General features: G+C 42.1%; 2 protein-coding genes across 13 annotated transcripts in view; both read left to right on the top strand.

The window, feature by feature from the left end:
• Positions 1–451: 451 nt before the first annotated feature.
• ELAC1 (elaC ribonuclease Z 1) lies at positions 452–8,527 on the top strand. 9 transcript variants are annotated; one of them, XM_054808985.1, is made up of 5 exons: positions 452–480; positions 1,005–1,066; positions 1,923–2,101; positions 3,471–3,938; positions 4,553–8,527. In XM_054808985.1, the coding sequence occupies exons 2-5, from the start codon at positions 1,062–1,064 to the stop codon at positions 5,014–5,016; spliced, it is 1,116 nt and encodes a 371-aa protein (XP_054664960.1). In that variant the 5' UTR covers positions 452–480; positions 1,005–1,061; the 3' UTR covers positions 5,017–8,527. The 9 variants fall into 9 exon arrangements, with proteins under 9 accessions (XP_054664960.1, XP_054664966.1, XP_054664964.1 ...); XM_054808991.1 differs by lacking the exon at positions 452–480 and having other exon boundaries at positions 515–1,066; positions 4,553–4,900; positions 7,785–8,524; XM_054808989.1 differs by lacking the exon at positions 452–480 and having other exon boundaries at positions 515–1,066; positions 4,553–4,900; positions 7,782–8,524.
• A 2,134-nt stretch (positions 8,528–10,661) lies between these two features.
• Positions 10,662–26,959, top strand: part of SMAD4 (SMAD family member 4) — a 28,965-nt gene continuing 12,667 nt past the window's right edge. Inside the window, exons 1-7 of one of the 4 annotated variants that reach the window (XM_054808974.1) lie at positions 10,662–11,049; positions 20,688–21,053; positions 21,960–22,134; positions 22,561–22,590; positions 24,201–24,416; positions 26,212–26,331; positions 26,463–26,573. In XM_054808974.1, the coding sequence (XP_054664949.1) occupies positions 20,805–21,053; positions 21,960–22,134; positions 22,561–22,590; positions 24,201–24,416; positions 26,212–26,331; positions 26,463–26,573 (901 nt within the window). In that variant the 5' untranslated portion in view covers positions 10,662–11,049; positions 20,688–20,804. Of the gene's footprint in view, positions 11,050–11,454; positions 17,671–20,687; positions 21,054–21,959; positions 22,135–22,560; positions 22,591–24,200; positions 24,417–26,211; positions 26,332–26,462; positions 26,574–26,959 lie in introns of those variants that run through there. The other 3 variants (XM_054808975.1, XM_054808977.1, XM_054808976.1) reach the window with 3 other exon arrangements.

The following is a 26,959-nucleotide window of genomic DNA, read 5'->3' as shown; positions in this document are numbered from 1 at the left end:
TGTTCTGGTCTTCTATTTTCTTAGTAAAATGCATTCCCTTTGCCTAAATTACCTTTGATTTTGTTTCTTCTGAAAAAATAACACTTGACCTACAGAGAATTGGTCTGCCATCGCTTAAATCACCGACGTTATTTTCTTCCTTTTGTCCCTTGCAAATGATCAGCAAACAAACCAGCTATTTGGGCTGTATTAAAATTTTACCTCAAAACCTGCATCCAGTAGGTTAACAGCCGCAACGAACCCGAATCTGACAGCGGCTTGGGGCATCCTCTGGCAGAGCCGGGCCCCCTCCAGCCGCCACCGCCCGGCCTCTCCGCACTCCCGGACAGCGGCCGCCGCTGCCTCAGGCCCCCCCGCGACGGCAGGGCCGGGGCTGGGGCCGGGCCCGCCGGTGGCCGCAGCCCAGGAGGGGGCGCGGAGGCGGCGGGGGTTGGGCCGGGCCGCGCAGCGCGGGCTCCGCCTGCCGCCGCCCGGGGAAAGGTAGGCCGGGGAGGGGGGCCGGGTTTGTGCGTTACGCGTTTTCTGACTAAACTCTGCCCTCCCCGGAACCGTTTCCCCCCCCGCCGCAGCGTAGCGGTCTTATGGTCTTCCCCACAAGCGTTCTCGGGGAGCGGCGGAGGACTGCGGCCCAGGGCGGGTGGAGACGGCAGGGCCCGGCCCGGCGGGGCTGTGAGTGCGGGTGGCGGGGTGTGAAGTGTGTCAGGGGGGGCTCGGCTGGCCCCACGTCCCAGCCCGCGGACACCAATTCAAGGCGTAAGGCCCGAAGCCAGTTCAGCTGTTAATCTGCTTTTACACAGAGGAAAAGGAAACAAAAAGGGTATTTGTGCCTTTTGGGGGTGTGGTGGATGTTTATTGTACCCCTCCTCGCCCCCCGAGGTCAGGTAATTACGTTGCGCCTTGGTGTGGTTGGGAGGACCGTGCTAACACACCGGGAAGAGGACTGCTCCCCTTGGGAAAGGTGTGGCAACTAAACCTGAGAAAACAGTAATTCTTTTTCTTGAAAGGTATCTGAAGCTGTTGAGGCACCTGGAGTTTGAAATGAGGTGGAAATACATCTGTAAATGAGGTAGGAACTAAGTCTGGGAAGACTTGAGCCTGGAGAAGGCACACCCTGCAAGGCAAGACAGTGTTACGAGTCGTGCACGTGGAAGTTCTGCTCCTGACGCAGCTTTCCAAAGGTTGTCCTGCTCCTACAGACCGGCCAGGCTCCTCTTCCGGACAATACAGCAGATACATAAATGACTGGGGTATGGCAGCTGATAGTATAGATCCTTCTGGTGCAATAGGTGTCCCGTGATCTGTTGCACAACCTTCAGGCTGCATAAAGGTTCATTAGTGTTTAATTTTTCACTTAGCACTGGTGAGAAGTAAAACATCAATTGCTTTGAACGATGCTGTGGCAAAGGCAAAGTAAATAGGGTCGCTCCTGGCTCTTGCGGTCTTTGCATTTGTTGAGGGGAGCGAATCTTTCCCCTCTGTGGTGCTGGGCTGCAGGCTTGTGGCGTGCAGTAACGGCGTTTAAACGTCAGCAGTGGCTGTTTGGTGTTAGTTCTGAAAAGGCTTTTAGAGGAGAGTGCATGCAGGAAAATTCAAAGTTTAAAGAAAGCAAAGAAGAAAGAAATAATAGTTTAAAGATTGGAGCATTTGCAACTGGATGGGGCTGTTTCTTTAGATAATGAATAAAGGCCTTATGTTTGAGCTGTGTGTTTGCAACCTTCCATTGACATAAAAAGGAAATCGGCTGCTTGTAAATATGGGGTTGTCTGAAAGTCTTATCTTACTCCAGGGAGGTTTTATTTTTTTAAGGGAAGGGGAATTTGATCCTGACATTAAAGTACGTAGGATGCCTTCGCTGAAAGCGAAAATATTTGTTTCTTTCCCAGCATGAATATGTATGTCCAGCAGCTGAAAATCTTTTTCAGGTGGCGTACCGACGTATTTAAAATGTCGATGGATATAACTTTCCTCGGCACAGGCTCAGCATATCCCTCTCCAACAAGAGGAGCATCGGCGTTAGTGCTTCGCAGGGAAGGAGAGTGCTGGCTCTTCGACTGCGGAGAGGGAACTCAAACACAACTCATGAAGAGCCATCTCAAAGCAGGTTTGTGCTGTTGAAAGGTATTGTGATGAGGGAAGGAGAAAAGTTTCTTGGGATCTAAACAAAATACATTGTCCTCGTGCTCGTCTTATTTGAATACATACTAAACATGCATGAGCATCTGAAGGTGGCAGTTGCTGAACCTGCCCCGCAATAGTCCTTGATTGCCCTTTGGTAAAGAATTGTGTTGGGAGAACCAAACTCCTGAATGAATTTCTTAGGCTTCGTAATTTCAAACGTGGACCACAGACCAGCTTTAAACTGGCAGTTTGTATTTGTCTAAAGGCGACTCTAGACAATACCTCTTGTGAGTCCTCCTGTCAATAACTACTGTGCTTTTGTTTTCAAGTTAATGTTGTGTGTATTCATAAAACTTTGACATTTTGGCAAATAAACCAGAAACCAGACTTACCTGCGATTTTGCAGCCTACAGCGGTAAGAGCAGACTTCTGACTCTCAAGTTATAAAGATGGAATTATCAATTATAAACAGAAAACCAACCTCCTGCTCCTCCAAAATCTGAAGCTATCAGGGGATTTAATCACCAAGTGAATAGGCTAATTTTTACTAAAATTACTGATTTTTTATTAAATTGTTCTTAAACTGAAGAGATTCTGTCCTTCCTATTGCTCGGTTGATGCTGGAGAAAATGCTTTATCACAAGGAAGTGGGAACTCAGCTGGCAGTGGAGACTGAGGCAGCCTGATTAAAGTACACACGTCTGTAATGAGAGAAAATTCTGGGCTTTTTTAATCTAGCAAGGGTAGGGCCCAGTGCCGGGGAGCTGGAGTGAAACAAACTCAGACGTGAAACAAAGCCAAAATCTTTAAGTGCAATTTTTTATCTGTTCAGAACAAACCTGTTGGGAACCGTGGGGTTCTTGCCTTTTAAAAAACTTTGAAATCAAAACTGGATTTTTTCATTTTGTTTTTTTAATTCTGTTCATTTCATGTGCTAGATTCAAAACTAGGAACAACGCAAATTCCACTTGATGTTTCTTGTTAGTCTACGGTTTCCGTGTAATGTATGAAAGCACAACCGCTTCCCAGCACTTTGGGTGTTTTAATATGGCAGATGTCACCAGTCGATTCTGTTTCATGCTTGTAGCACGTTTTGCTTAGAAGCAACAAAAACTTCTGTCTCGGCAGTCTTGACAAATCAAGCCAAAATAAAGTTTCCTTGTGTGGAAACTTATCGCTACTGTGGAAAAAAACCCCAACTTTGTGGTTTGGGATTTATTTCTTAAACACCGGTTTTATTTTAATTTCCCTCCTTCCTTATTTCCTACTTCTTGCCAAAAAGCAATTATTTCTGAGTTGTTACAGTACTCATTTTTCCTATTTTTTCCTGTTTTCTTTTTCTGCCTCGATAGGCAGAATTACCAAGATTTTCATAACTCATCTTCACGGTGACCACTTTTTTGGACTTCCTGGCCTGCTGTGCACGCTTAGCCTCCAAAGCAGCCCTGATGCAAACAAACCACCTGTGGATATTTATGGCCCATTAGGACTGCGAAACTTCATCTGGAGGAGTATGGAGCTCTCCCATTCACAACTTCTCTTTCCCTACACTGTTCATGAACTGGTACCTACACAGGACCAGTGCCCCGCAGAAGAATTCAGAGAGTTTTCTTACCTGGACAGAGATGAGGTATTTCCCCAGGGAGCACAAGGGAGAAAAATCCACCTGGATCCAGTAGAAAACTCTTACTTGCTGGTTGAGGATGAGCAGCTGGTTCTGAAAGCGTTTCGCCTATTTCACCGCATTCCTTCGTTTGGTTTTGCGGTAGAAGAGAAACCCCGGCCCGGTAAACTCAATGTACAGAAACTGAAAGACCTTGGTAACTACTTTGACTTATTTTTCCTCTTTCTAATTTTTTAAATGCCTGAATGCGTGTGTTTAAGCTGAGTAGTGACTCCAGTTTTCAGCAAATGTAACAAAATTGGGTTCACAGGCAGTTGAAATCATTTTATGAACACCTTTCTAGGGGTTCTAGCAAATTCGAGCTGCTGTATCTCCCGAATCCATTTTCATTCAATTTTCCATTTTCTATTAAAGACATTTTAATGCTTCATACCAATGCAGCAGTCTGAATTGGCGTGTCGCACTAGTGCCAATTAATATTGCAGACCATTCTCGTACTGGTAAGAGCAAACAAGTTCAGATTTTAAAGTTTAAAAAGCATAACGTGACTTTCAGGGAAATGTATGGCCAGCATATTTGCATGACTTTATTGACTTTAATACGAAGAATGTAGCTTTTCTTCAAACACACTTCCTGCTAATGATACAAGCTCTTTATTTGTGTGAAATATGTGAAATATCAATTGCTATTTATATTGAGGTTGTCTTTTTTTCACTGAGACAGCTCTATATATAGCCTATCTCTTCTTAAGTGATTTTTTTATTTCTTAAACTTGACACTCATCAGGACTCTTTTGCCTTTATTTGCCAGGAGTTCAACCAGGTCCTTTATATGGGAAACTGAAGAATGGAACAGCAATCGTTCTAGAGAACGGAGTAACGATTTCTCCTTCTGATGTCTTAGAAGACCCTATTCCTGGAAGAAAAATTTGCATTTTGGGGGATTGTTCAGGAGTGGTTGGAGATGCGGCCATGAAACTTTGCTGTGAAGCAGATGTACTGATACACGAAGCCACTTTGGATGACACCCAAGAGGAAAAGGCCAGAGAGCATGGTCATAGCACTCCAAAAATGGCATCGGATTTTGCAAAATCGTGTAAAGTTAAGAAGCTGGTTTTGACTCACTTCAGTCAGAGGTATAAACCGGCTGCTCAGAGAGGTGAGGGAGATACGGACATCACCGAACTGAAGAGACAGGCAGAGTCCGTGTTAGATGGTCAAGAGGTAGCACTAGCTGAGGATTTTATGACAATAGAAATTCCAATGAAAAAATAAAAATAGTAGTGTTAGCAAGCTCTGTATGAAGCCATAAAGCAGGAGGGTGTTGGATAGGACTTAAAAATAATGGTAGGGTTGCTGGTATCCAAAGTAATTCTCTTCTGTGGCATGCAGAGAGCCGTTGCAAACCAGAGAGACTACCAGGCACAGTTAGCGTTGCTTTTGTAAAGCAAGAAAAAAGGATACTCGAACATCTGGAACTTGGAATAAATTTGTAAGCAATGGTTTCGGACATCTAGCCTCCCCAGAAACCGATGGCATGGGCTGGCGCAAGCCTTCACAGCCCAGGGGTTTTCCTTGGACCATAGATTCCTAGAGCAGAGCGCTGGATCATTTGGCTTAATAAACCCCAGGAAGATTTGTGTTGTGCGCCACAATTTAAGATGTCTTGCCTCTTACCAGCTTACTTCAAACTTGTATAAAGTATTTTGTAACTGTTAGCCGATTTCCTTGTAAGAGGACGATTACACTGGAACTGATAAAGTATTTATAACTCTGCCAAGTGTTTGTAACTGGGCGTGTTGCTGTGCTCAAGTTGAGGAGCTCTTATAGTTTTCTCTTTATAAGATATAGTTCAGACTTCCTGTCAAAAGTGAATCACTCTTAACGATTTTATTCATTTAAAGCTCTGAAGCATGAGCCCTAATTTTGCATACCTGTAAAGTTTTGGAAGTATGCTCTGGAAGTCTTTAGGCAGAGTAGTTTTTCCTATGGTATTCCTCCAAGTGCATTTTTAAGACAAATTATCCTGATAAAAGCGTATTTGTGTTTGTAGAAATACCCCTACAGGAGGAATTCCACCTCTATAGCTCAGTCCGTTTCTGCAATGACTTTATTCTTTCAGTTAAGGGACATGTATCTCCTTTTTCTTCCCACCTCAAAACAAACTAGAAGTTGGAGTTTCCCAAATTTTAGTTCAATTCTCTGGTCAAAAGTAAAATCAGTGTTTTTGAAGAATCTATCTTAAATATATTTTTCCCCTAGCATGGATTCCTGAAAGCTGAAAAACTTCATAGCTTTCTAATAAACACGGAATACTCTGGCAGGTTTAAGTACAGCTGATAGAGTTTGTGCTTGTACTTTGAGTTGATAGTAATACAGATGGAAAATGAATGGGGTTTAATATACAATTTTCCTCCCTGCTTTAAATGTAGAATAACAAAGCTCTAAAAAAAAATGAAAACACTCCCACTCTTTAACGAGCTCCCTCGTAAATGGTGCACCGCTCAACAGTGGTTTGTGCACGGTGATAATCCTAACCCTGCGGTTACGGTAACTCTGAACTGAATTACACCAATATTAATATTTTGTGCTTCAAATACGCTTCAAATGTAGAGGAAATCTTTAATTTCTTTTAAAAAAAAATATTGGGAAGAGTTGCAAACTTGAAGAACGTGACTTTTGGAGCAGAAACTCGCTGATCTGCATGACTTCTCTTAAAAATGGTGTAAAGTGGGCAGAGTCTACAGGTTATTCTGTGATTCTGTTACGCAGTGGCACGTTCTTTCCCCCCCCCCTCCATAAATTGTTTTTTCTTTTCTAAGATAAAAATTAATGGCAGGTGCAGAGATCTTGATATCACACTCTGCTTTACGTAGTCAAAAGCTGAGCAGACTCCAGCCATTCTGTGTTTCACACGGTGAAAGAATAACTTTCTTCGTTATCCTGACCTGCTGTGCTACGTCTGCTTCCACGCTGGAACAACCAAAAATTCCTATTTCTAAGCCGTTCACAGTTGTGATACGAAGTTTAGGGAACAACCTCCAGGCTTTTTGGAAATTCACTGGCTACCACCTGCAAATGACAAAATCAAAGGATAGAAATAATAAAAAAGGATAATCCAAAAGCTTATGCCACCTGAAATGTGTGCGGTGCTGGATCGTGCAGCTCCAGAACTGGGTTACCCATCCCAGCAATAAATACATTTTTTGCATTCGTGTGGTTAGTTAATTGCTGTGAATTCAGGAATATCTTCGGTTCCCATTCAAATGACGGAGGGCGTGGGTAGATGGGTGAGATGAATCGATGGCGCAGGCTCCCGGCGTGGAGGGAACTTCGTTTCTCCATGTCCCGCGGTCCAGGTTGTCCAGCTTGGCGTGTCGGTCCAGTGTTTGCCTGGCTAAACAACCGCTGGTTCTTGCTAGCCTGCAAGAAAACAGCCTCTGGGCTAATTTTCGGCTGGATTACCGAGTTGATTAGCGAGCTGTCTTGCTGCACGACGTTTACAAGGGCTTAACGACGGAGGGTGCAGAACTGCTTGGCCAAAAAGGAGGAGCTCCTCGGGACCTCCACTTTTTAGCGGTAGTGAGCCGATACATTGGGTCAGTCCTACCTCATAGCTCCGTCCTAAATATGTTTTAGGATCTAAATCCTAAATAAAAATGGGTCAATTTGGATGAAGAACAGCAAGGGGAAGAGTGTATCCAATTGAAGCAGCAGGCCAGGTCCTCTTCAAGCATTAGGGCTGGGGACTTGGTTGCGCAGAGTTGATGTGTTAGTGCGTTTTTTATGGCAATTTATTCTGTATGGATAATCGAGGGAGGAAAAGCTCGTTTCATCTAAGCTGAGAAGAAAAGCTGCAAGTTGCCTGGTCTATATCAAAGGCCGGATTAACTATATGGCTGTCATTTTTAAAAACGGTTTCTTTTTTGGCATGTTGGCGAAAGAGGGTACATTTAGTGCTAGAGTTATGTGAAATTCCTATGTTTTCCGTTGAATACATTTTAGTATTTGTAATCAAGTTATAGTTGTCTCTTTCTTAGCAGATCCATCGGTCTTCGCTTATCGTGGTCCAACTCTTCTCTCTGCATCTGGATACTAAATTACGTCGGAAATCTGACTGTGAGTGAGACTTGAATTAAATTAATGGGAACATGTGCGCCAGTAAGGACAGAAAAATTTGGACCATAAATCACCTAATTTTCTCAATGAGTTTATCTTGCCATTAACCATTTGTTAATTACCAGAGAACAAAATTCCTTTGCATTAAAATGTATCTGCCTGAGAATATTTCATTTGACAGCAGGTAAAAGACTCTGGTCTGGTACCGTAAGGACTGGGAGGGTGTTTTAACAAATTCTGGGTATATAAAGGAAGATTTAGACTTTTTTTTTATGCTTCGAATAACTTATTTTAAACATTCTTCTGCTTTCCCGGAAGACTTCCTCTAAGTTTGGTTCCTTTTTTTTTTAGCTGGTACTAGCGGAGGGACTCGATAAACTGCAAAAGAAGCTTTTGATGTTACGGGAAAGAGGAGGAGGGAGGAAATAAGACGTGAAGAGTTTTGTAACAGCAGAGATGTTCCTGCGTTTTACGCGTAGCTGCTAACCGAATGGATGAGCGCTGATCAAAGAGAGCGAGGGCGAATCTTCCTTCTGCTGAGATGCGCATGAGCTTGCGAAAAGGGTTGAGAAATAACTTTCGAGCGCAAAAAAATGGTTAGCGCTGCCGCGAGCGTGGTGCGGGTTGCGTCGAGGACGGAGAGCTCGAGATCGAGTCTGGGTTCTAAATCCAGCTGGGAAAGGGATCCTTGGTGCTAGAGGTGGTTCAGCCTTTGGTGTCAACCACTCCCCACCGCCCACCATGGGACTCTTCATCCGTCGATGCAGAAGAAACACGATCTTCATTTGGGAGCGGTTTTATATTTTTTTTTTTAACAAACTTTTAAAATCATTTGCTCTTACTGAATTATGTTCATTTACAAGGAAAAAGGGTATTAATTATTTACCTCAGACGGCTTCATTCTAGAAATCTGATTTCTGGCAAGGTGGTAGGACTGATCCAGGTCTCACTGAAACCGGTGGTTTGGCACATAGTCACTAGAACAACTTAATGTATTTTTTATTAATAATAAAAACATATTGATCGGGCTCTTGAGGTAGAACAAGTTGCAGAAATTTGATCAAAGTCACATTTTGGGGAGCGAAATTGGGACGGATGCTAAACCATGACATGTTAAATTGATCCTGCTAGTACCAGCATATGATAGTTGAAAAATGTTTGAGTTCAAAGGAGTTTAGGTGGTTGGAAAAAAGTACCATTTTGCTGGAGATGGTATCCTTTCAAAATCAACTTAATGGCCTACAACGGTCTTTCCCAGGACTAACGTTGCTGGAGCTGTTTGGCTTGGGGCAAAAATGCAGCTCAGCATCTTCCCTGGTGATCACCCCAGTCCCTTTACAGCTCCAGGTCAGTCCTTTCCTCGTGTGCGAGTGCCGGCTACGGCGGGATTCAGATCCTTTCAGATTTAATACATGCTATAGAAGTGAATTAATCTCACTGGCCCGTAACCCAACTGCAGCGACATTTGTTGGGGGATTTCCTTGTCGAAATTGCGGTTGAATTCACACCTGCTTGCGAACTAAGGTGAAAGATCGCACCGAATTTCCCGACGCCCTTTCGTCTCCGCTCTTAAAACCAAATTTGTTTTTTGCCTGGTGAAAAGATGTGTAATACCCAGCGTTAGTACTGGCAGTTTGCTGAATCCCAACGGTCTAGAAGGAGCTGGGGTTCACGGTATGCCTTGAAAGCAAACTAAATTGCCAATGGAAGGCAATTTAACGTATTAGATTTAAACTTATTATTTGCCGTTATACAACCAATGGGAAATCTGAAAATTTTACTGCTTGGTGCTCAGCATTAACATTTTGCAGCGTTCATCCTCGTATTTGAGCAAATCGTCTCCCCGGCTGTGGGGCTGCAGCCGGTTCTGCAGGCACAAGGGGGAAGAGATGGTGCTTACAAATTGCAAATTATTTAGTGATTTTTTTTTATTATTTTTTTTTTTCCAATTATATACCTTGGAGAGGGAGGGGAAACGCTGGTGCCAGCACAGAGGCTGGCGTAGGCAGCCTGTGAGCACGTGGATTTGCTGCGCCGTGGCCCCACGGAGTCCTGCACGGGACATACTCCCCGTTGAACTGGAGCTCTCGTCTCCCATCCGTAACGCTTCAAAAACTCTAGAAATAGATAATTTGCAACGCGCTCAGCAAATCCTGGTGCGAAGAGGCTTCAATTACGTCTACCCAGGAAAAGATGACAAATATAGCAGCATTTTACATTGCTTTTCATCACTAAGATCTTCTTAAGGACGTGGAAGTGACTGTAAATGACTTAATAGCGTGAGAAAGAAATTTTGTTGTGGCAATATAACAATTTTTTAAAATTTCCATCATTCTTATCAGAGTAGCTGCGATAACACACCAGCACCTTGCCAAACACCCCACTTACGTAGCAAGAATACATCGCGCTTTACAATCGATAACGGTATTTTGTGCACCTTTTCTCTTCTGTTTTCTATTCTAACGGTGGCTCAACACCACGAAGGTAGAAAGATGTAGCTTTCTAGTTTAAAAAAAAAAAAGTAATCTTTTCCTTTTCAGCTGAATTCCTTTGGACAGTAGAGGAGGTGATGAGGAATGGGAAAAGCAGTTATGCTGTCCAAGGAGCGCTGCCTGCCCCGTCCGACGCACCGCCGCCGGACGCCAACCACAAAAATAAACCTCGAACGCGCCCGCCCGCCCCACTCTCCGACAGCCGGCAGCGCGGCAACCGCTGGGCGGCTGGCGCGCAGGCGCAGTGGCGGCGGCTGGCGGAGGCGCTCGGCTGTGGCGGCGGCGGCGGTGGCGGGGGGGGGGTGTGTTACCCGGATGTCGCGCATGCGCGGTGGCGGCTGGACGTGTCGGCGGCGGTCGCGGAGTGCGAGCGGCCGGAGCCGCGGCAACAACAACAACAACAACAACAGCGGGAAGGCGGCGGCAGCGACGGGGGCGGCCGTCACAGGGCGGCCGGGTCGTCCCCCCCCCCCGCGCGCCGCGGGCTTGTGAGCGCCGCCCCGCCGGCCCGGCCCGGCCGCAGCCCGGGGAGGGGAGGGCGGGGGGGCGGAGGCCTGGCCCGCTCCGCCGCACCGGGGCCGGTCTGAGGCGAGGGAAGGCTTCCCCCCCGCCCCCGCCACCGCCGCCGCCGCCGCCCCTCACCACAGCCGCAGGCCGCGCCCGGAGAGCGGCCGCTCCGCCGCCGCCCGCGGCCCAGGTAACATCCGCTCTCGGCTCCCGCCCGCCCGCCCGCCCGCAGAGGCCGCCCGCCCGCAGCGCGCCCCCTCCTCCCGCCCGTCTCCCCCGCCGCCTCGGGCGCTGCCGGGCCGGGCCGCGCCGGGGGCGTGCCGGCTGCCGCTCCGGGGAGCCGGGGCCGCGGCCACCCCCCTCCTCCCTTCCCCCCCCCCCCCGCCCCTCACCCGCCGCCCGGGGGCTTCTCCACAGCCCCGCTGCGCTGGGTTCCCCGGCTCGTTCTCCACCTCCCCGTTTTACCCTGTGCGAGAAAAAAAAAAAAAAAATCCCTACTCCTCCCCCCCCCCATCGCCCCCAAACTTTTAGTTTGGTTTTTTTTTTTTTTTTAAAAATCTCGGTGCCCTTTCATAAAGGCTCTCCAGCCGGCCTGTCCCCGGTTAAACTTTCCTCCGCTGCCGTTCGTGCAGACCGCTCTCTTCGTGCTCCCTCCCGCACGCTGGAAAATGCCCTGGATGGTTTTGTGTGAGCCGCTTCGCGTTTAGGTCTTTGAAATCTGCCATCTTATTTGTAATAACAGCGAACGGTGCTTTTAGCTGATTTTCAGGCAGCGTGGGGCTGCTTAGCGCAAGAGGTGTTAATTAAGATTATTCCTTCTTTACTGTTTTTCCTTCCCATCCCCGTTTAGGGAGCGTTGGGGTTTTGGGGAGGTTTGTGACTTGCTGCATAGTTGAGTCTTATAGGTTTTACCACGGAAGGCTGGTTAATTTATGGGATAATCTAGTTGTGGGTTAGATGTGTTATTACTTAGAGCCCAAATTGTACTACTGCAAACCAAGTGTTGTCAAACACAAACGGTCGGAGTAGGATCGTGGTGTCTTTTACCACCACTTCTCAAATTATCTTGGTTAAGAATGGTGTGCCACTGTCAACAGGCAAGAGTGATTTCAGACTCTGCGATAGCTGTCATCTTTTAAATTGTAAGACTCTTGTACTGTTGTTACTTCGTTCAGTAATGTAGGTGATTCCACGCAAGGTTGTTGGAATAGCTATACTGCCCTATAAAACTGAACGTGTTTTTGTATGCCAGCATCATGTTAAGTAGGCAACTTGTCCTTCTGGCCCTCCTCTTATCGTGGCTGAATTGCTACTGGAAGGAGTTTCTTCTCGCTTTGCATTCAAGAACCTCTTTTGATTTGCTTGTTGCATAAGCATGCATGTTTAATATTGATATAGAAACTTTATTTCAAAGAGCTGAAGCCTAAAGAGAAGCAATAAGTGTCTCAAACTGATTAGAATTCCTTTAAGTAGATGGTTCTTTACATAATGCATTCAAGCGTAGCTAACACAATAGGGATGTGAGTTTTGAGAGATATCAACAGATTTAGTGGAGAACAAAGGTGCTGAGAGCGGATCCTCGTGAGGAGCAGCCTTTGCTGTGCTGTCGTTAAGGTCCTGCTGGAATTTTAGGACTCTGTTTTCCTGTGTTGTTAACCTTGTGAAAAACTACCTTTGGTTGGGGCTGGAATTTTCCATGCTTGCTTTGCCCAGAGGTGATTTTATTATTTTTTTTTAAGCTCGAACAAACGCAGAGAACATTATCCCTGTGCAGATCACAATAAAGAACAGATGTTATCTAATACACCTATTGCTAGGGTATCGAAACATTATGTACCAGTGAAAAATCACACCACTTCTGCCTGGGCAAGGTTTGACTCTTCCTTTCATTACTTGACATAGCCACAATTGTTTCCTCTGTTTGTGAGGTTTTGACGAATTACTATTTGTCCTTGTTGAAGGAAGCCGCCTGCGAGAAGATGGGTCTTGCAGGATACTCTGAGGAGGAGTTCCGTTCAGGTTTGCTCTGTCATTCTACGGCAAGGACTTCCACCACCTTCTGCTTTCTGAATGTGGTCTCTCCTGCCGTTCCTGGGTTTTCATCCCCTCCTTACTTACGGGCACTAGGATGAGGGGGGGATGACCTCTTGCTCGTTGGGACTCCAAGGGTGCCCTCTCAGAGGTGAGGTAGCGTGAGGCACCTAGATCTGCGTTGTGGAAATAGATCCAATTGTAGAAGAGTTTACTGCCTTTCCCGCTCTCGTGGTGGAATGTGCAGTGGTCTTCCTTCTCAGACCATACAGAAGCCTGTATTGAAAAGAGGAGGTTTTTTTCAGCTGTATGCTTTCTCAAAAATAAAAAGTAGAGAGAGGGAAGGGGAACCAAAATGAAAAATGCAACTTTCTAGGATTTAAAATGTGTGCGTATGTAGTCACATCAGCGTAGTAGGCACTGCCTTTTTAATCATGTCCTGCCCCCCATGTATTCAAAGACAAGATAAGGATTTGGATATGGTTTTTACTGTTGTATTAGTTTCTTGAATGAGATTTAAAAAACCTGGAACCTTGTGCAGCAGAAATGTTTGCTCCGTTTCCAGGATCAGTCTGTTGCATTTGTGAAGTGCTTTTGAAAGCAGTTGAAGTGCACAGGTGGAAGCTGCGAGCCGCAGTCGGGCAGCTACGTCACATCGGTTTCTTCCACAAAGAAATGGCTGCCCATACTTTCTTAACCGTGGATTTTTGTTAAGATGAAAGAGTTGCCACTCAGAGTTGTCTTAAAACTCTTCTCCAGTTCCTTTTATGCTGTCGTGTGTCTTAAATTTTTGTAGCTGCTGACAGCGAGATGAGCAGAATTGATACTGATGATTCAGATACATGCACAAAAATAGTATTCTGGGGAATGTTAGCTCTTACTGTACAGAACAGTGAGTGTAGTACCTTCTTAGTACTCTTTCTCTTGCTCTTTAATGCTAATTGTTCTTATGTCTACAAACATTTTGTTCCTGTTCACCCTTTGGGCAAGTAGATAATAGTCTAATGTGCTGGAAAGTATCTGCAGTTTAATCACTTATTCATATCTTCATCAAATCACGAGCTGCCTTTTGTTTTATTGGTTTATGGATTTTTCTTTATCATGTTTATCATAAAACTTCTGCCACTGCATTATTAAACAGCAAAACTCTGTAGTAATGTTTTGGTGGTTAAAAGCTATCAAATGTATATGCTGCTTTTCTGACATCTTTGTGTTTGGCTAATTTTGGAGGCTGCAGCTTATGCAAGAGCCTTTCTTGTCCTTTATTCATGTGAAATGTTCTAGCAAGATGTTAATTTCTATGCTATTCTAATTAGCCAGTTCGTTAGCATTGCGTTACTGCCTGGTATCTAAATGCTGGAAATCTGTGCCTGGGATGGCTGTCGCTGATAAATTGTGCTCCCAGAGCATCAGTGGCTGCTTCAAGCAAACAATTCTTATTATTTCTTAGATATATTTTTCCAAAAATTACCTTCACATTTGCAACTTGGAAATATATCTTTGCTCATTGAGATATTTTTTGCATTAATTCATTTCCCTCTTCACCCCAGTATATGACTCCCCAGAATTTGAGGCCGTACATCTTTCCCTTTGACATCGTATGGCACCATAGGCCTTGATCTGACTGTGGTCTTTCTTTGTTACTGCAATATATATTTTTATTTTCCTTTTTTACTTGGAAGCTCAGACATTACGAGGTTGGTTTGGGTTTTTTTTCTTTCTTTTGAAGACCAGAGTGGTAATATTCACTTAAGTCATGGCTTATCACAGAGGATATTCTGCCTGCAAATTTGCTGACTTGCTTAGACCCTTCTACAGTATGTTACAATGGATAATGGCCACGTTATCTTAAGATTCATCGCGTAGATAGAAATGCTGTCTTGTACCTGGTGAATGCCGTCAGACACACTTACTTGCCTTACGTTACGGTCTTTAGCATCCCCGTACGTGTTTCTAACACCAGCCCTTACACAGATAAACCAGTACTAAAAATTCCCAGGCTTATACATTTACGTGCTTCATAGAGCATTTTTGTGTAACTGCTGCTAGAAATCTGCGCTCATATTATTTACAATAGAATAGTTGAGTTGGAAGGGACCTACAACGATCTGATAATCATTTGAAATGCTTTAGGGTGACACAGGACTGTTGGCTGATCAGTTTGTACAAAAAGATGCCAAATCTCTCTCCGCCTTGCTGTTTAAAGGCTTCCTGAGCCCCAAATGTGTCATCTGATACTTAGCACGTGTAAAATCTTTTTTTTTTTTTTTTCCCTTTGATTTTAACTTTGCAGACTGGTTGGATTTCCATCACAACTGTTTATTTCAGGCTTCTCGTGCATGCGGTTGCAAATCCATCTTGCGTTCTTCATTCGCTTCTGATGTGTCAGTGTATGCTGCGCGTTAGGCATGTTTATCAGCCTTCCCCTCCAGCATCTCTGGATCTTCAGCACCATATTTGTATCTGGAACCTCTTTTCTGAGCTGAGCTGCAAGACTGCTTCCCTTTCTCCATCGAAAGCTTTTCAAAGGGCGTTTGCTGCCTTGACACCTGCAGGAACTCTTTTTCCAGTAGTGCCAAGGCTGTACTATATTTTTTAACTTTTTTCTTTAAATACGGCACTTCACAATTAACATCTTAGTCTTTAAAACAAAGTGTTACTTGCTCTCTCCTAATCATGCTACTTCTCATGTAATTTGTCCTGCAACCAATGAAGTCTCTAAGAGTCTCAAGTTGTCTTGTTTAAAAAATACCTAGTTTGCTGTAGAAAATTAACGAATAAAATACATGCTAAGAAAGTGACCCGAAGGAGGTTTTGGCCTTTTGCCCATATCTTAAAGTAATTATCCGGTGGCATTTGGACTGTCACATTTTTAGACCGAGTTTCTTGGTGAATTTGATCCCTCCGCAGCTGCGATTGGCTTAAACCCTACTGTAAATGAATAGGGTAGTGTATCATATCAGCGTCGGGCTTGGATTAACCGTCTTGCCCAAGCTGTTGGATTGCTGATTGCCTGGATCATATTCCTTTGGGTTACGTCCCTGACTTCCAGCTCCATCCGTAACCGCCTGGTTTATCTACGTAAGCGTATTATTTCCTTTTCTTGTTTGGGGTTGATCCTCCTCCCCAAATTGCAAAGTGTGGCTTTTGTGGGAGGAGAGGGGGAAGATAAGTGACTCGTGAGTGTAAAAAGTATTCATTTAAGGTTGTTCTTAATATGGAGAGAAAAATGTCAGTTCTTTTTAAGAAATCTGGATTCGTAACTTCTCAGCAAATTTCAACTGCTTTAGAGTATTGGAAATGGGAGTTGTTTGGAGGAAGGGATTTTTCAGATAAGTTTCAAAATTTGCTTGGCTGAATGGCTAGGGCACCTCGATGGGAGTTTAAGGGAAGTCTTTGTATTTTTTTAGCAGCCCCTGGCCTTGCGTCTCAGCGGAGCTTCTGTACGACTGTAGTAATACCTCTGTAAAAGCAGGGAAATCAAGTCCATGTGGTTTTTTTCTAACTGTGAAAAGCAGCAAAACCTTTTTTCTCTTTCAAAAACCCTTGTACCTTCTTCAGACTCTTTGTGTGTGTCTGCCTACATCTGTATGCATCTGCATGCTTTTTGGATGAAGAATTTCAAACCGAAATATACCTCAGCAACTCTGGGGCCTTGAGTGAGCCCTTCCAAATTATCATATCTCTTAAGTACCTAGTGTGCTGCCTAAACAGTTGCTGCAAATATTTGGAAGTCATGGCTCACGCTGTTTTTGTTACCCTTGGTTTTTGGCATGTAAAAGCACTTGTTCTTAAGCCGTGCTAGCTTATAATATTATCTTGCTGGTGCAGCTGAAGAGACACTGGCAAACAAGGTGGAATATTAATTTTCTGTTCCATCAATGCATTTAGTATCCCTTCGGGTGAGATCTCATCTGCTTTTTGTACTTTGCTGAGTTTTGTCTGGTTGATCAGGAGCACCTTGCTTCCACAAATGGGAACGCTCTCCTTGGAGCTCTGAGCTAGCTCTGGCTTTTCATAGCTTTTGCAGAAGATGCTGAACATTAAACCTGGTCTCCCTTTTCTGGTCACGCTAGTAAAATGATCGCTGTTTTGCAAGAGAGAATATAGCGGACGATCTAGGAACAGCGGAATAGTTTGAGTCAGCGCGGTGCTTATTTTGCTTTCCTGCCCGTAAGGTAAATGTGTGATGAGGGCACTAGTGAGAGAGCTCAGTAATGTTACTTCCACGTAGAGAAGTCAATAATATATTTGATTTTAGTTATAGGTAGTATACTATGATAGGTGCCTATGTTTTTAGAATCTATTTATATTGTTCAGGTAACCATTTCTGGCAGAATTATCCACAGACATGAAAATGAGGCATGTGGCACCAGTGTCGCGTTTTTAATTTTAGACAGCTGCTTCATGTTTTGAATTTCATTGCACGGGCTAAGAAGATCCATCACCCTTCAGCAAGGCAGCCGTGGGGAAGTAGGATGTATGGAAGAATGATGATATTTGTTCAAGTCTGCATCAGTCTTGAGGGAAGAGTTTCAGTTAATGGTTGCTTATCAATTCTCTGAGATAGTAGCTTGTTTGCTACAGATCATCAAAGATGTTTTTAATTACCTGGCAGTCTTAACTTCTTTTGTCTTTCAGATTTATCTCCTCTCCAGGGGATCTTACTCTTGTTCCAATACTTAGACTCTATCACAGAACGCTAGTTGTTGTTCACTTGTTTTGAAACAGACCTGCTAATACTTAGTTATCGAAATGAATGACTCTATAACATAACGAGGTACTTCTCTATAACTGTGTAACTTGTTAGCGTTTTACCTTAGCTTGTCCCTTTTTTTTTTATCCTTCTGTGTTCTGCTCTCATCACACAAAAGGCAGAGAAATACCTTTTTGTTCCTTGGTAGGCGAAGCCGAGAGCTTCATTGCAAGCACTGTCTCCTGCTTTTCTTGTGTTCCCTGTCTCTTCTCTCTGCCCCTTTTTCCCCAAAGAACTCTCTCACCCATTGCTGTTTTCATGAAATTCCTGAGTAGAGGGAAGGATGATCTTTGCTCAATATATTTGGCCTTCCCTGTTGACTGTAAATCTAAGCTTGAGCTGTAGTGTGGGATCACCTTCTTGGGTGGAGGGGTGCCGAGGAACGAATTTGAAGTTTCACGCTTGCATCAAATAAGCGTTAAATCGCACAAGCGTACTGTTGTTTTGCGGAACATCTAGCACTCCCTGTCTGAAGGCATACTGGAACCTTATCTTCAAAGGCTATCTTCTAAAAATAACATGCATTAAGATTGCATTTTGCTTTTATTTGCACACATGAAAGTAATATAGTAAGAAGGTGTCAAGGCACCTCTTGAATGTGTGACTCAGTCAAAGATAGGCTTGTAGAGCTATTTCATGAAAAACTAAATCTGTGGAACGTGAAAACTTGGCTCGTCTGCAAAATATACTAATGCTTCTGGTGCTTCAGAAGAAATATGTCACGGCGTTTATCAATACGTGCCAGGTTGATTGCCGCTGACCTCACCCCCTTTTTCTGGGGATAAAAATTGCAAGATTAAATACAGGATATCCGTAGGTGGGACTTGTAAAGAAGGCTCCTGAATTACCGTGCGATTCCGCACCAGCAGTGTGTAACAGTATTCAAAATCCTAAACAAGTGGCCCGGCTTTCAAAAGTGCTGAACAGTCAGAAGCTCCTATTGAGTGCAGTGGCAGCTGAGGGGTGACTCAACATTTCTGAAGATCATTCCACTTATTTAAGGATTTATTTGCTTCATCTCAGTCTTCTGAAAGTCAGCAAGCAAAACTCATTCATAGTTTTAAGAGTGTGGAAGATAGAGCTGCGTGTCTAATTTTAAGCATCTCTTTATTTAAAGCTCTTTTGGCTAATGGCTTTATCTAGTCACTTATTTATGATTACTTATGCATATCTATCTGGGATGCTGTTTTATATTTAAGGAAAATGATGTTCTATTCTGTTTTAGCTGGCAAGCTTTTACGGATTTATGCGAGTGCGGGTTGCCATGGAGAATTACTGGCAGGTTAAGCTTGACTTTTTAAAAGAGGCTTATTGAGTTGAAGCGCAAAAAAACCCCTAGCATTGAGGGAGAAACTTTAATAGCTAGGTAAAATGATCTTACTCAAACTTTTAGGTAATTGTTTTCCTTTGGGAGAAATTAGGTCCAAAAGCATCCTTACAAAAGAAGAAAACTATTGAAAATGGAGGGGGGGAAGGATTTATGATGTGTTTTTTCCAAGTATACCAAAGCATGCTGTACTCAAGTTGAAACTGGAGAAAATACTAAATAGGGAAGACTTTGTTTCCTTTTTTGAATTGTGCTGGATTTGTATTGCAGTATTCCTTTTACAAGAAGGGAAACCAGGCATTCACACTGTAATTTGTGTGATGCGTTAACTTTCTAAACTAACACTCTTATTTTTTGTGCAACACATTTGTTTCCAATAAAGAGCTGCTGCTACCTCTGATAACATGGAAAATTCCAGTGCAGTAACAGGTCTTTGACTGGATATGTTCCTCAGATAGTATGACCAAACTTTTTTCCCTTAACTATTAAAACCAAATATATTTTATTTACATTGCCGAGAACAACGCATTAGTTTCAAAAAGGCTTATACTTTAAGCTTACTCATGTAAATGTAGTAAAATCACTTACCTGTATTTGCTGCCAGTGTCTTAAAGTCTAACTCTAAAGAGTTGGTAGAATGGTGTTAGTAGATGACAACCTGAAGCCAGAGGTGCTTGAAGAACCAAAGCAGCTTTTTGACAACATTAACGTCCTTTTCTGTGAGCGCACAAAACCTGCCGTCCTGTGTTTCTGGATAAAGCAAGATAGAACGTAGTAATTAGCTCATTCACAATTGAGAAGATCAGGCCAGCTCTTCTTCTAATTTGTGAATAAAAGGAAACTTAAAAAAGGATGAGGTCTGCTGGCTTTGAGAAGAATGACTTCATGACCAGAAACTGCTGCGGGTTCTTAACAAATGGAATTTAAAGGCCAAATGTGTTAGGATGGACTCATTCCTTATCTTAAATTTAGTGTAATTAAGGCTGTTCTGTTTGAGACAATTTAGAAGTGCTTTTTTTAGTGCCTTCAGTTGATATCTCTTGATCCAGAAGAAGCTGGATCCAAACGAGTAAAGACAAATGTGCCAGCTGGGATTTTCATATATAAAGATACACCCAATACTAATTTACATAAATGTGTATTAAGCTTATGACCAGATACAATTTTTGCCTTTCTGATTAGCAAAGAAGAAATAGAGTTAGTCTGAGGTCAGAACATGGCTGAACTATTTGAACAGAATTATTAAATAAAGATGACAGATGATTCTGGTGTGCATTCATGCTTCTTCACTATTCAAATTTTGTTTAAATCAATGTCCCTTGATTCCCAGTCAGTATTTTCACTTGGTTTCATCCTACCAGTATAAAACATAGGTAATCATCGTCACCGTTCTCCTTTTCCTGATTCAGAGCCTGTTCATCTAATAATCCCTACCTTTCTATATGTACATACTATGTGTACATGTATATAAACTATAATCTTTATTTAAATATTGTTACTAGGGGAAACAAAAAAATCTTATATCTAAAACTGTGCAAGCAGTGTCTTAAGCATGTTTTAGCTATCACGGGACAAGCAATGCAGTTTTTTCATGTGCTTTTAATATCCTGCACTTAGCTTGAAAATAAAAGAAGCAAAAAGCCACAGACTTCCTTAGAAACATGATCTGCAATTTGTTAAAAACAATTCTAATGTAGATATTTTTTCCTCCTAGGTTTTACCAAGAGACAGTACATCTAACACTTAACTTGGATCATCTCTTGTTCATCAGCTTGAAAATCATAACAGCCCCCAAAACTGACATTTGATCTGAAAGAAAAAGCTGTGACAAATGGACAATATGTCTATTACTAACACGCCAACAAGTAATGATGCTTGTCTGAGCATTGTTCACAGCTTGATGTGCCATCGACAAGGTGGAGAGAGTGAAACTTTTGCAAAACGCGCAATTGAAAGTTTAGTTAAAAAGCTAAAGGAGAAAAAAGATGAATTGGATTCTTTGATTACAGCTATAACCACAAATGGAGCTCATCCTAGCAAGTGTGTTACAATACAGAGAACGCTGGATGGGAGGCTTCAGGTTAGTACAAGTGAAAATCAGATGTTTTCCTCCTAGTGAAGCTGGAGCAAAAGTGAGTGACACAGGATCCTAGAGTGTTGAGGAAGAGTAGCTCTTCTCTTGCATCCCCCGCCCCCATTTGTAGGCATGTTTTGTGGCTGGAGCTCTGGACTGCTGCAGTAGTTGATTATTTTTTTTCAAAAGGAGCAGAAGGCGTTGGATCAGCCGTTCTAAATGAGTGTGTGTGTGGCAGTAAAAAGCAGGGTCACGTAACAAATTCGGCTGTTTATCCTGGTATTTTCACTACAAGCTTCTGTTAGCTCTGTGTTGGTCAGCAGTGTGAAGACAGACCTATGATCCCTTGCTAAGGTACTCCAAGGAGTCTGCACTGAGGATTTATGTTAGCCTTATATCGTCAGTACTCAGTACCTGTATAGCTTGGGTTGCGATTTCCTTGTTCCAGGACAGATGTCATGTTTGCTGGCTAGCTTTCTGTCTACCCTAGAAGCATTTTTGTTTATTTATTTTTTTCAGTATAATGGATTGGCATTCTTCTACTTGTAAATTCCTTATAGTGTAGCTTAGCGCCTTGTTCCTCTTCTTCTGGGGCAAAGCTCCTTCATCATCCATGGTGGGGAAGGTGACCATACATACTACATTAAGCACAAATTCTGCTTCTGCCATTTTGTATCCAGTATTTTTTCTTAAGAATCACAGTGTTGACTTAACCGTAGCAAAACCCTAACAGAAATTTATTTCTGTTGAGTACAGAACTTGGGTAAACTGTACACCATCTTTTTTTTTTGTCATATTTTGATGATGGAGAGAGGTTGTGGTGGTGTTTGTCCTCTTCTAGCTTTGCTCCTCACTAAGTAAAGCAAAATGTCTTGCTACTTTCCCAATCAACTTTTGTGTCTAACTTTTTAGGTGGCTGGTCGCAAGGGATTCCCCCATGTGATTTACGCTCGTCTTTGGAGGTGGCCTGATCTTCATAAAAATGAACTCAAGCATGTTAAATATTGTCAGTATGCTTTTGACTTAAAATGTGACAGTGTCTGTGTAAATCCTTACCATTATGAGCGTGTAGTATCGCCTGGCATCGGTAAGTAGACTCTTGATTTAAAATGGAACAGTAGGAATAGAATGTAAAATGTTTTCCTTTTGAGTATAGAAAATGCAGGCCTAAATTAGAAACATTAACTTTTAATGATCTGATTATAAATGACTTTCATATGCTCTTGTCCATCTTCTTAATGAAGTTATTCTTTTACCTTTATTCCAAATTTGAAGGAACAGTTTGTGACTCTTGTTTAAGCCTTTCTGTTGGCTTTGCACACACTTCTTACAGTTAATGTGTATCCTAGGAGTAACTTAGCATTGAGACTTGTGTTGTGACAGAGGGGGTATAATACGTAGAGTCTGTGGTGTACTAATTTGTCAAGGCTTATAAACTTAATGTTCAAACATTGTTGAAGATCTCTGTGTATATAAACCTCCACACTCCCTTTTCTTTTTCTTCTTTTTAAAGATCTCTCAGGACTGACACTACAGAGTTCTGGTAAGTAGTTCTGTTTACTATTGTGTTTCTGTAGGCACAGGCTGTGTTAAGCTCTTCAGTATGTACAGTTTATTCCTGTGTATCTCCTTGGGAGGGAGTACAGAGAGCAGATGGAAATGCATTTCTCTCTCTGGGTTTGGAAAACCAGCTAAGTAGCATGTGAGAGGCAAGTATTGCTAAATTCTTTAAATTGAAGCTTCAGCTCAGCTTGTAGGTAGGTTCTGTTTTCATTGCCTGCAACTTATAAACCCCAACAGAAAAGAAAACCAAAAACCTCTGTGTTGCATGCTGCTAAATAAAAAACCCCACCAAAAAACCAAAACCAAACACCCAAAAATGTGTGCACCTATATGATATACTAATTAATTCAATTGGAAGTAATAGGTGCTTATGATTTAATAAGTAGTTTAACAAGCAAGTAATAGAAGTTCTGTAATTAATGTGCAATTGAATGAAGCAGTCTAATATTCCTGCTCTCCCTGAAACTTGAGAGAAATTGGACTTTAAATGTCCAATGAACTTTATTCAGAAATCTGAGATTGTACAGCTGGTAACTGCTTTATTTCCAAACTGATTTTTTTTTTTCCTTCCAGAAGAAATTGATAGAGAAGGAAATTGGAGTAATCCAGTATTTTTAGCACATTATTAGAAGTATACAATCAAAAATGACTTTAAAAAAAATAAATGACGCAACAAACTGTTAACTTCACAAGCTTTAACTTATGTGCTCATGTCTGCTAATTTGCATTGTTACCTGCGTCTTCTGAAAAATCATCCTTTTGTACAGAATCAAAGCTTACTAGTCAGCAGTTAAATACATAAGTGTTTCCTTGTCCTGCTGCTGTTTTTTGCAGCAGGAAACAGAAAATTACTGTCAAATTTTAATATATTTAAGGCTGCTTTAAAAATGAGCATGGGAACTAACATAGTGTAAGAGTTTTACTTGAACATGCTCAATAGGATGTATAGAAATAAATTCTTGTAGTAGTGATGGTAGTAATTTCCTTATGCTTTATGTAGAATATTCTGAATTAGTGGCTACATTGTTAAATACAGAGTAGTGTTATATTGTCTTTGAATGTGAATTTGATACTTCTAGTCAATTTGGATGGGAGTTGCTTAAAATTACTTAAGGGATGCATGAAGGTTTTTTTTATATGCTGTGTGCATGAATTACGTTTTTTGTAGGAGCTTTACGTATGCTCTTGTATACTAGGAATTGTTTTGTTAGCTACTGCATTAATATATATTTAGGTGCTTGACAAAAAGCATGTTTTTACCTTTTATTAACCATATCCAATCACACAATGATGGACTAGAAAACAAAACGGTATTGGAGTCTACTACTGTGGGGCTAAACTGCTTGTTTGATAGCAGTAAGCAAAATAAACAGTTTGCTTTTCCACCCAGTTATGCTTCAAAATTTCCTGCTGCTGACTTGAAGTGTTTATTTGTAATTTAGAGGAGTGCTTTAGCAATGTTTATATAGGTTAAATCCTCCCCCCAGTAGTTTTAATGGCGTTGTTATTGCTTGAAAGTAGTAGCGTAATTTGTAGTTAAATCCCCAAAATAGCCCTGCTTTGCGCGTTTAACCGGTTGCTTCTTTGCAGCTCCATCAAGCATGTTGGTGAAAGACGAATACGTTCATGACTACGAGGGGCAGCCGTCGTTGTCTTCTGCCGAAGGCCATTCAGTCCAAACCATCCAGCATCCGCCAAGTAACAGGGCATCGACAGAGCCTTATAGCACCCCGGCCATGTTAGCTCCTACTGAAGCTAGCACTACCAGCACCACTAATTTTCCCAACATTCCTGTGGCTTCAACAAGTAAGATCATCGAGATTATATGAAATACTAAACTGAAAACATGAAAGCTCAAAGTTAACTGCTGATTTTTGTCAAAGTAGAGCTTGCATTGAAACTGTGCTGCTGCTGCACAACACTAAAAGCGTGTGGTGATATGATCTAGGCAGTCTCGTGTTAACGTCAGGTTTTAACTTGGAGCATAATTTGAGTAACTTTTCCTGGTGACCCAGTCTTTTTTTTTTTTTCAATGAGACTGACACTACAGAAGTGTTACAAGTCTGTTTTGGATGTGCCAAAGGTTCAGTGGTACAATGTTATAACAATTGACTGCTGACAAAATATTATGGCTATTATTCCAATAATTGCTGTAGGAATGGAAGATCTTTATTATTTTATTACAACAGCAAGTGGGACAACAAATGGATATACTGTAAGGTGGCAGTATCGAGAGGTTTTCAGACAATTCTTTAGTGTTCCACAGCTGACAAAATGAGCTTTGCAGTTTTATTTTGATCATTTTTATAATGGCCCACTGTACTACCAAAGTGACAGCGCTAATTAATATTTTCATGAGTCTGTTGGAGTGCCGGGTTGAAGTTTTTCTTACTTTTCTGTGTGTATTTGGTACAAGTGGAAGAGTCTGGTTTGCCAACACCAAACCTCACGCTTCGCTCCAGCAGGACAGTAAAGCAGCGATGTACGCAGCGTCCTGTGGCCCCGATGTAGGGAAACCACGAAGCTTGGAGGGGTTTCACGTCCTCTTCGTCACTTTAATATCAAAGATGTGTGAATATAATGGATTTCATGTTATCAGATTTAAATTATGGTGGCATGGTGTTTTGATAATGTTCTTTAATTTTAGCTGATAATTTTTTTGCTAAAACTAATGACGGTTTTGCCAAGCTGAGATACAATGTCTGTATTTGTCTCCAGCCGAGAAAAAAGGATAAGCAGTTTAATCGTATTGCTTTTACACACCACTTTATAGTCAATAACTTTTTCTCATCAGTGCTTTAATTGTTGGAACCAAGTGGACAGGAAAAAACCCTCATTTTTAGGTTTTAGTTCAAGTTTTCAATGTGTTAAATTCTACTAGCCACACCAGTTTGAGAGTGCAAGGGTAATTGTGAAACTGCTGATCAGTTTAGTGTTAATGGCTGAGCTGAAGCCTTTTAAAATCAAATTCTGTTAACCTGTTCTGAAATATCTGTAGCTTTACTTTAAAGCTTAGACAATTCTTGAAATATTTATTTGGGAGAAAAAAAAAACCAATCCAGCAACTTTCTCAGGAAGGAGTCCAGCGATGTATGCAGCTCTATTCAAGCACTATTTTTAAAAATAAAATACTGTTTGGTATGTTTTGGAGGAACGTAAATTTAAGCCAGTGTCCTCCTTAGGAACAGTAGTTATGCTGAAAATAAGCAACTTATTGGACCTACTTTGGCCAGTTTGGATACCAAATCTACTCCGGCTATGTTATTAAATAAAACCTGTGACATCTCTTCTTCTTTCCTTTCAAACTGGAAAATGAGATGTGAACAAAACAAAGATGCGGTTGATAAACAGAGTTCTCTGCATACTTCTGCTCCTAAAATATTAAGGGTGTCAGCGTCAAAATTAGCTGATGCAGAGCATCTTGCTTCAAGTTTCCGAAGACACTCTGGTGGGTGGAAAAAAACCAAACCTGAAACCAAACTTGTAGGAACTGTGTATTGCAGTGCCCTTAGTTGGGTGTATTTTCCTACCCAGTAGTGCTGAGCTCTTCTTAATTAAAGTTTTGGAACGTTCATGAATAGGTAGTGTGTTCTTTTACCAGGTCAACCTACCAGTATATTGACAGGTAGCCATAGTGATGGACTCTTACAGATTGCTTCAGGGCCTCAGCCAGGAACTCAGCAGAATGGGTTTACAGCTCAGCCAGCTACTTACCATCACAGTGAGTATATACATACGTGCACTCTTCTTAGTTTTCTAAAACCGGTTTCCAAATGTTCAGGAGAACTAGAGGATTAGAAGTGAGATGTGGAAAAACTCCCTTAAAAACCAACCGCTCCTTTCTTTTTCTAGATAGTACTACAACTTGGACTGGAAGTCGGACGGCAGCCTACACACCTACCATACCTCACCACCAGAATGGCCATCTTCAGCATCATCCGCCTATGCATCCTGGACATTACTGTAAGTATTGCAGAATTTCAAATCATTTTGTTTCCAATTTTGTTGGATGGTGGGGGTTCATTTGTGATGATTCTTAACCCTCAAATCCTTTTTTTTCATTATATAACTACCGTTACTGTGTTTAGTATACTCTGACAGTTAAATAGAAGAGCTTGATGGGCTTTTTCTCCATTAAAGCAGCAGAGATTAGAAATTCAGATAGCTGTAGTGATACCATCTATATTATAGATGTCTTACTACACCTAGCAAAACTAGCATTTCCTTTCTAAACCTCTGTTTTTAAAGCTCTGCAGTCCTGTAGTAAATATTTCCTTTGCGGAAAAGGAAGTCGATTCAGAATGTGTTGTTTGGATATTTTTCTTTCACAACTTGGAAGCTCCTGGCTG

This window comes from Grus americana, chromosome Z (genome assembly GCF_028858705.1).
Source record: "Grus americana isolate bGruAme1 chromosome Z, bGruAme1.mat, whole genome shotgun sequence".
NCBI lineage: Eukaryota > Metazoa > Chordata > Aves > Gruiformes > Gruidae > Grus > Grus americana.
The sequence above is the reverse complement of the archived record's forward strand: the minus strand, read 5'-3'. Positions and strand labels throughout refer to the sequence as shown.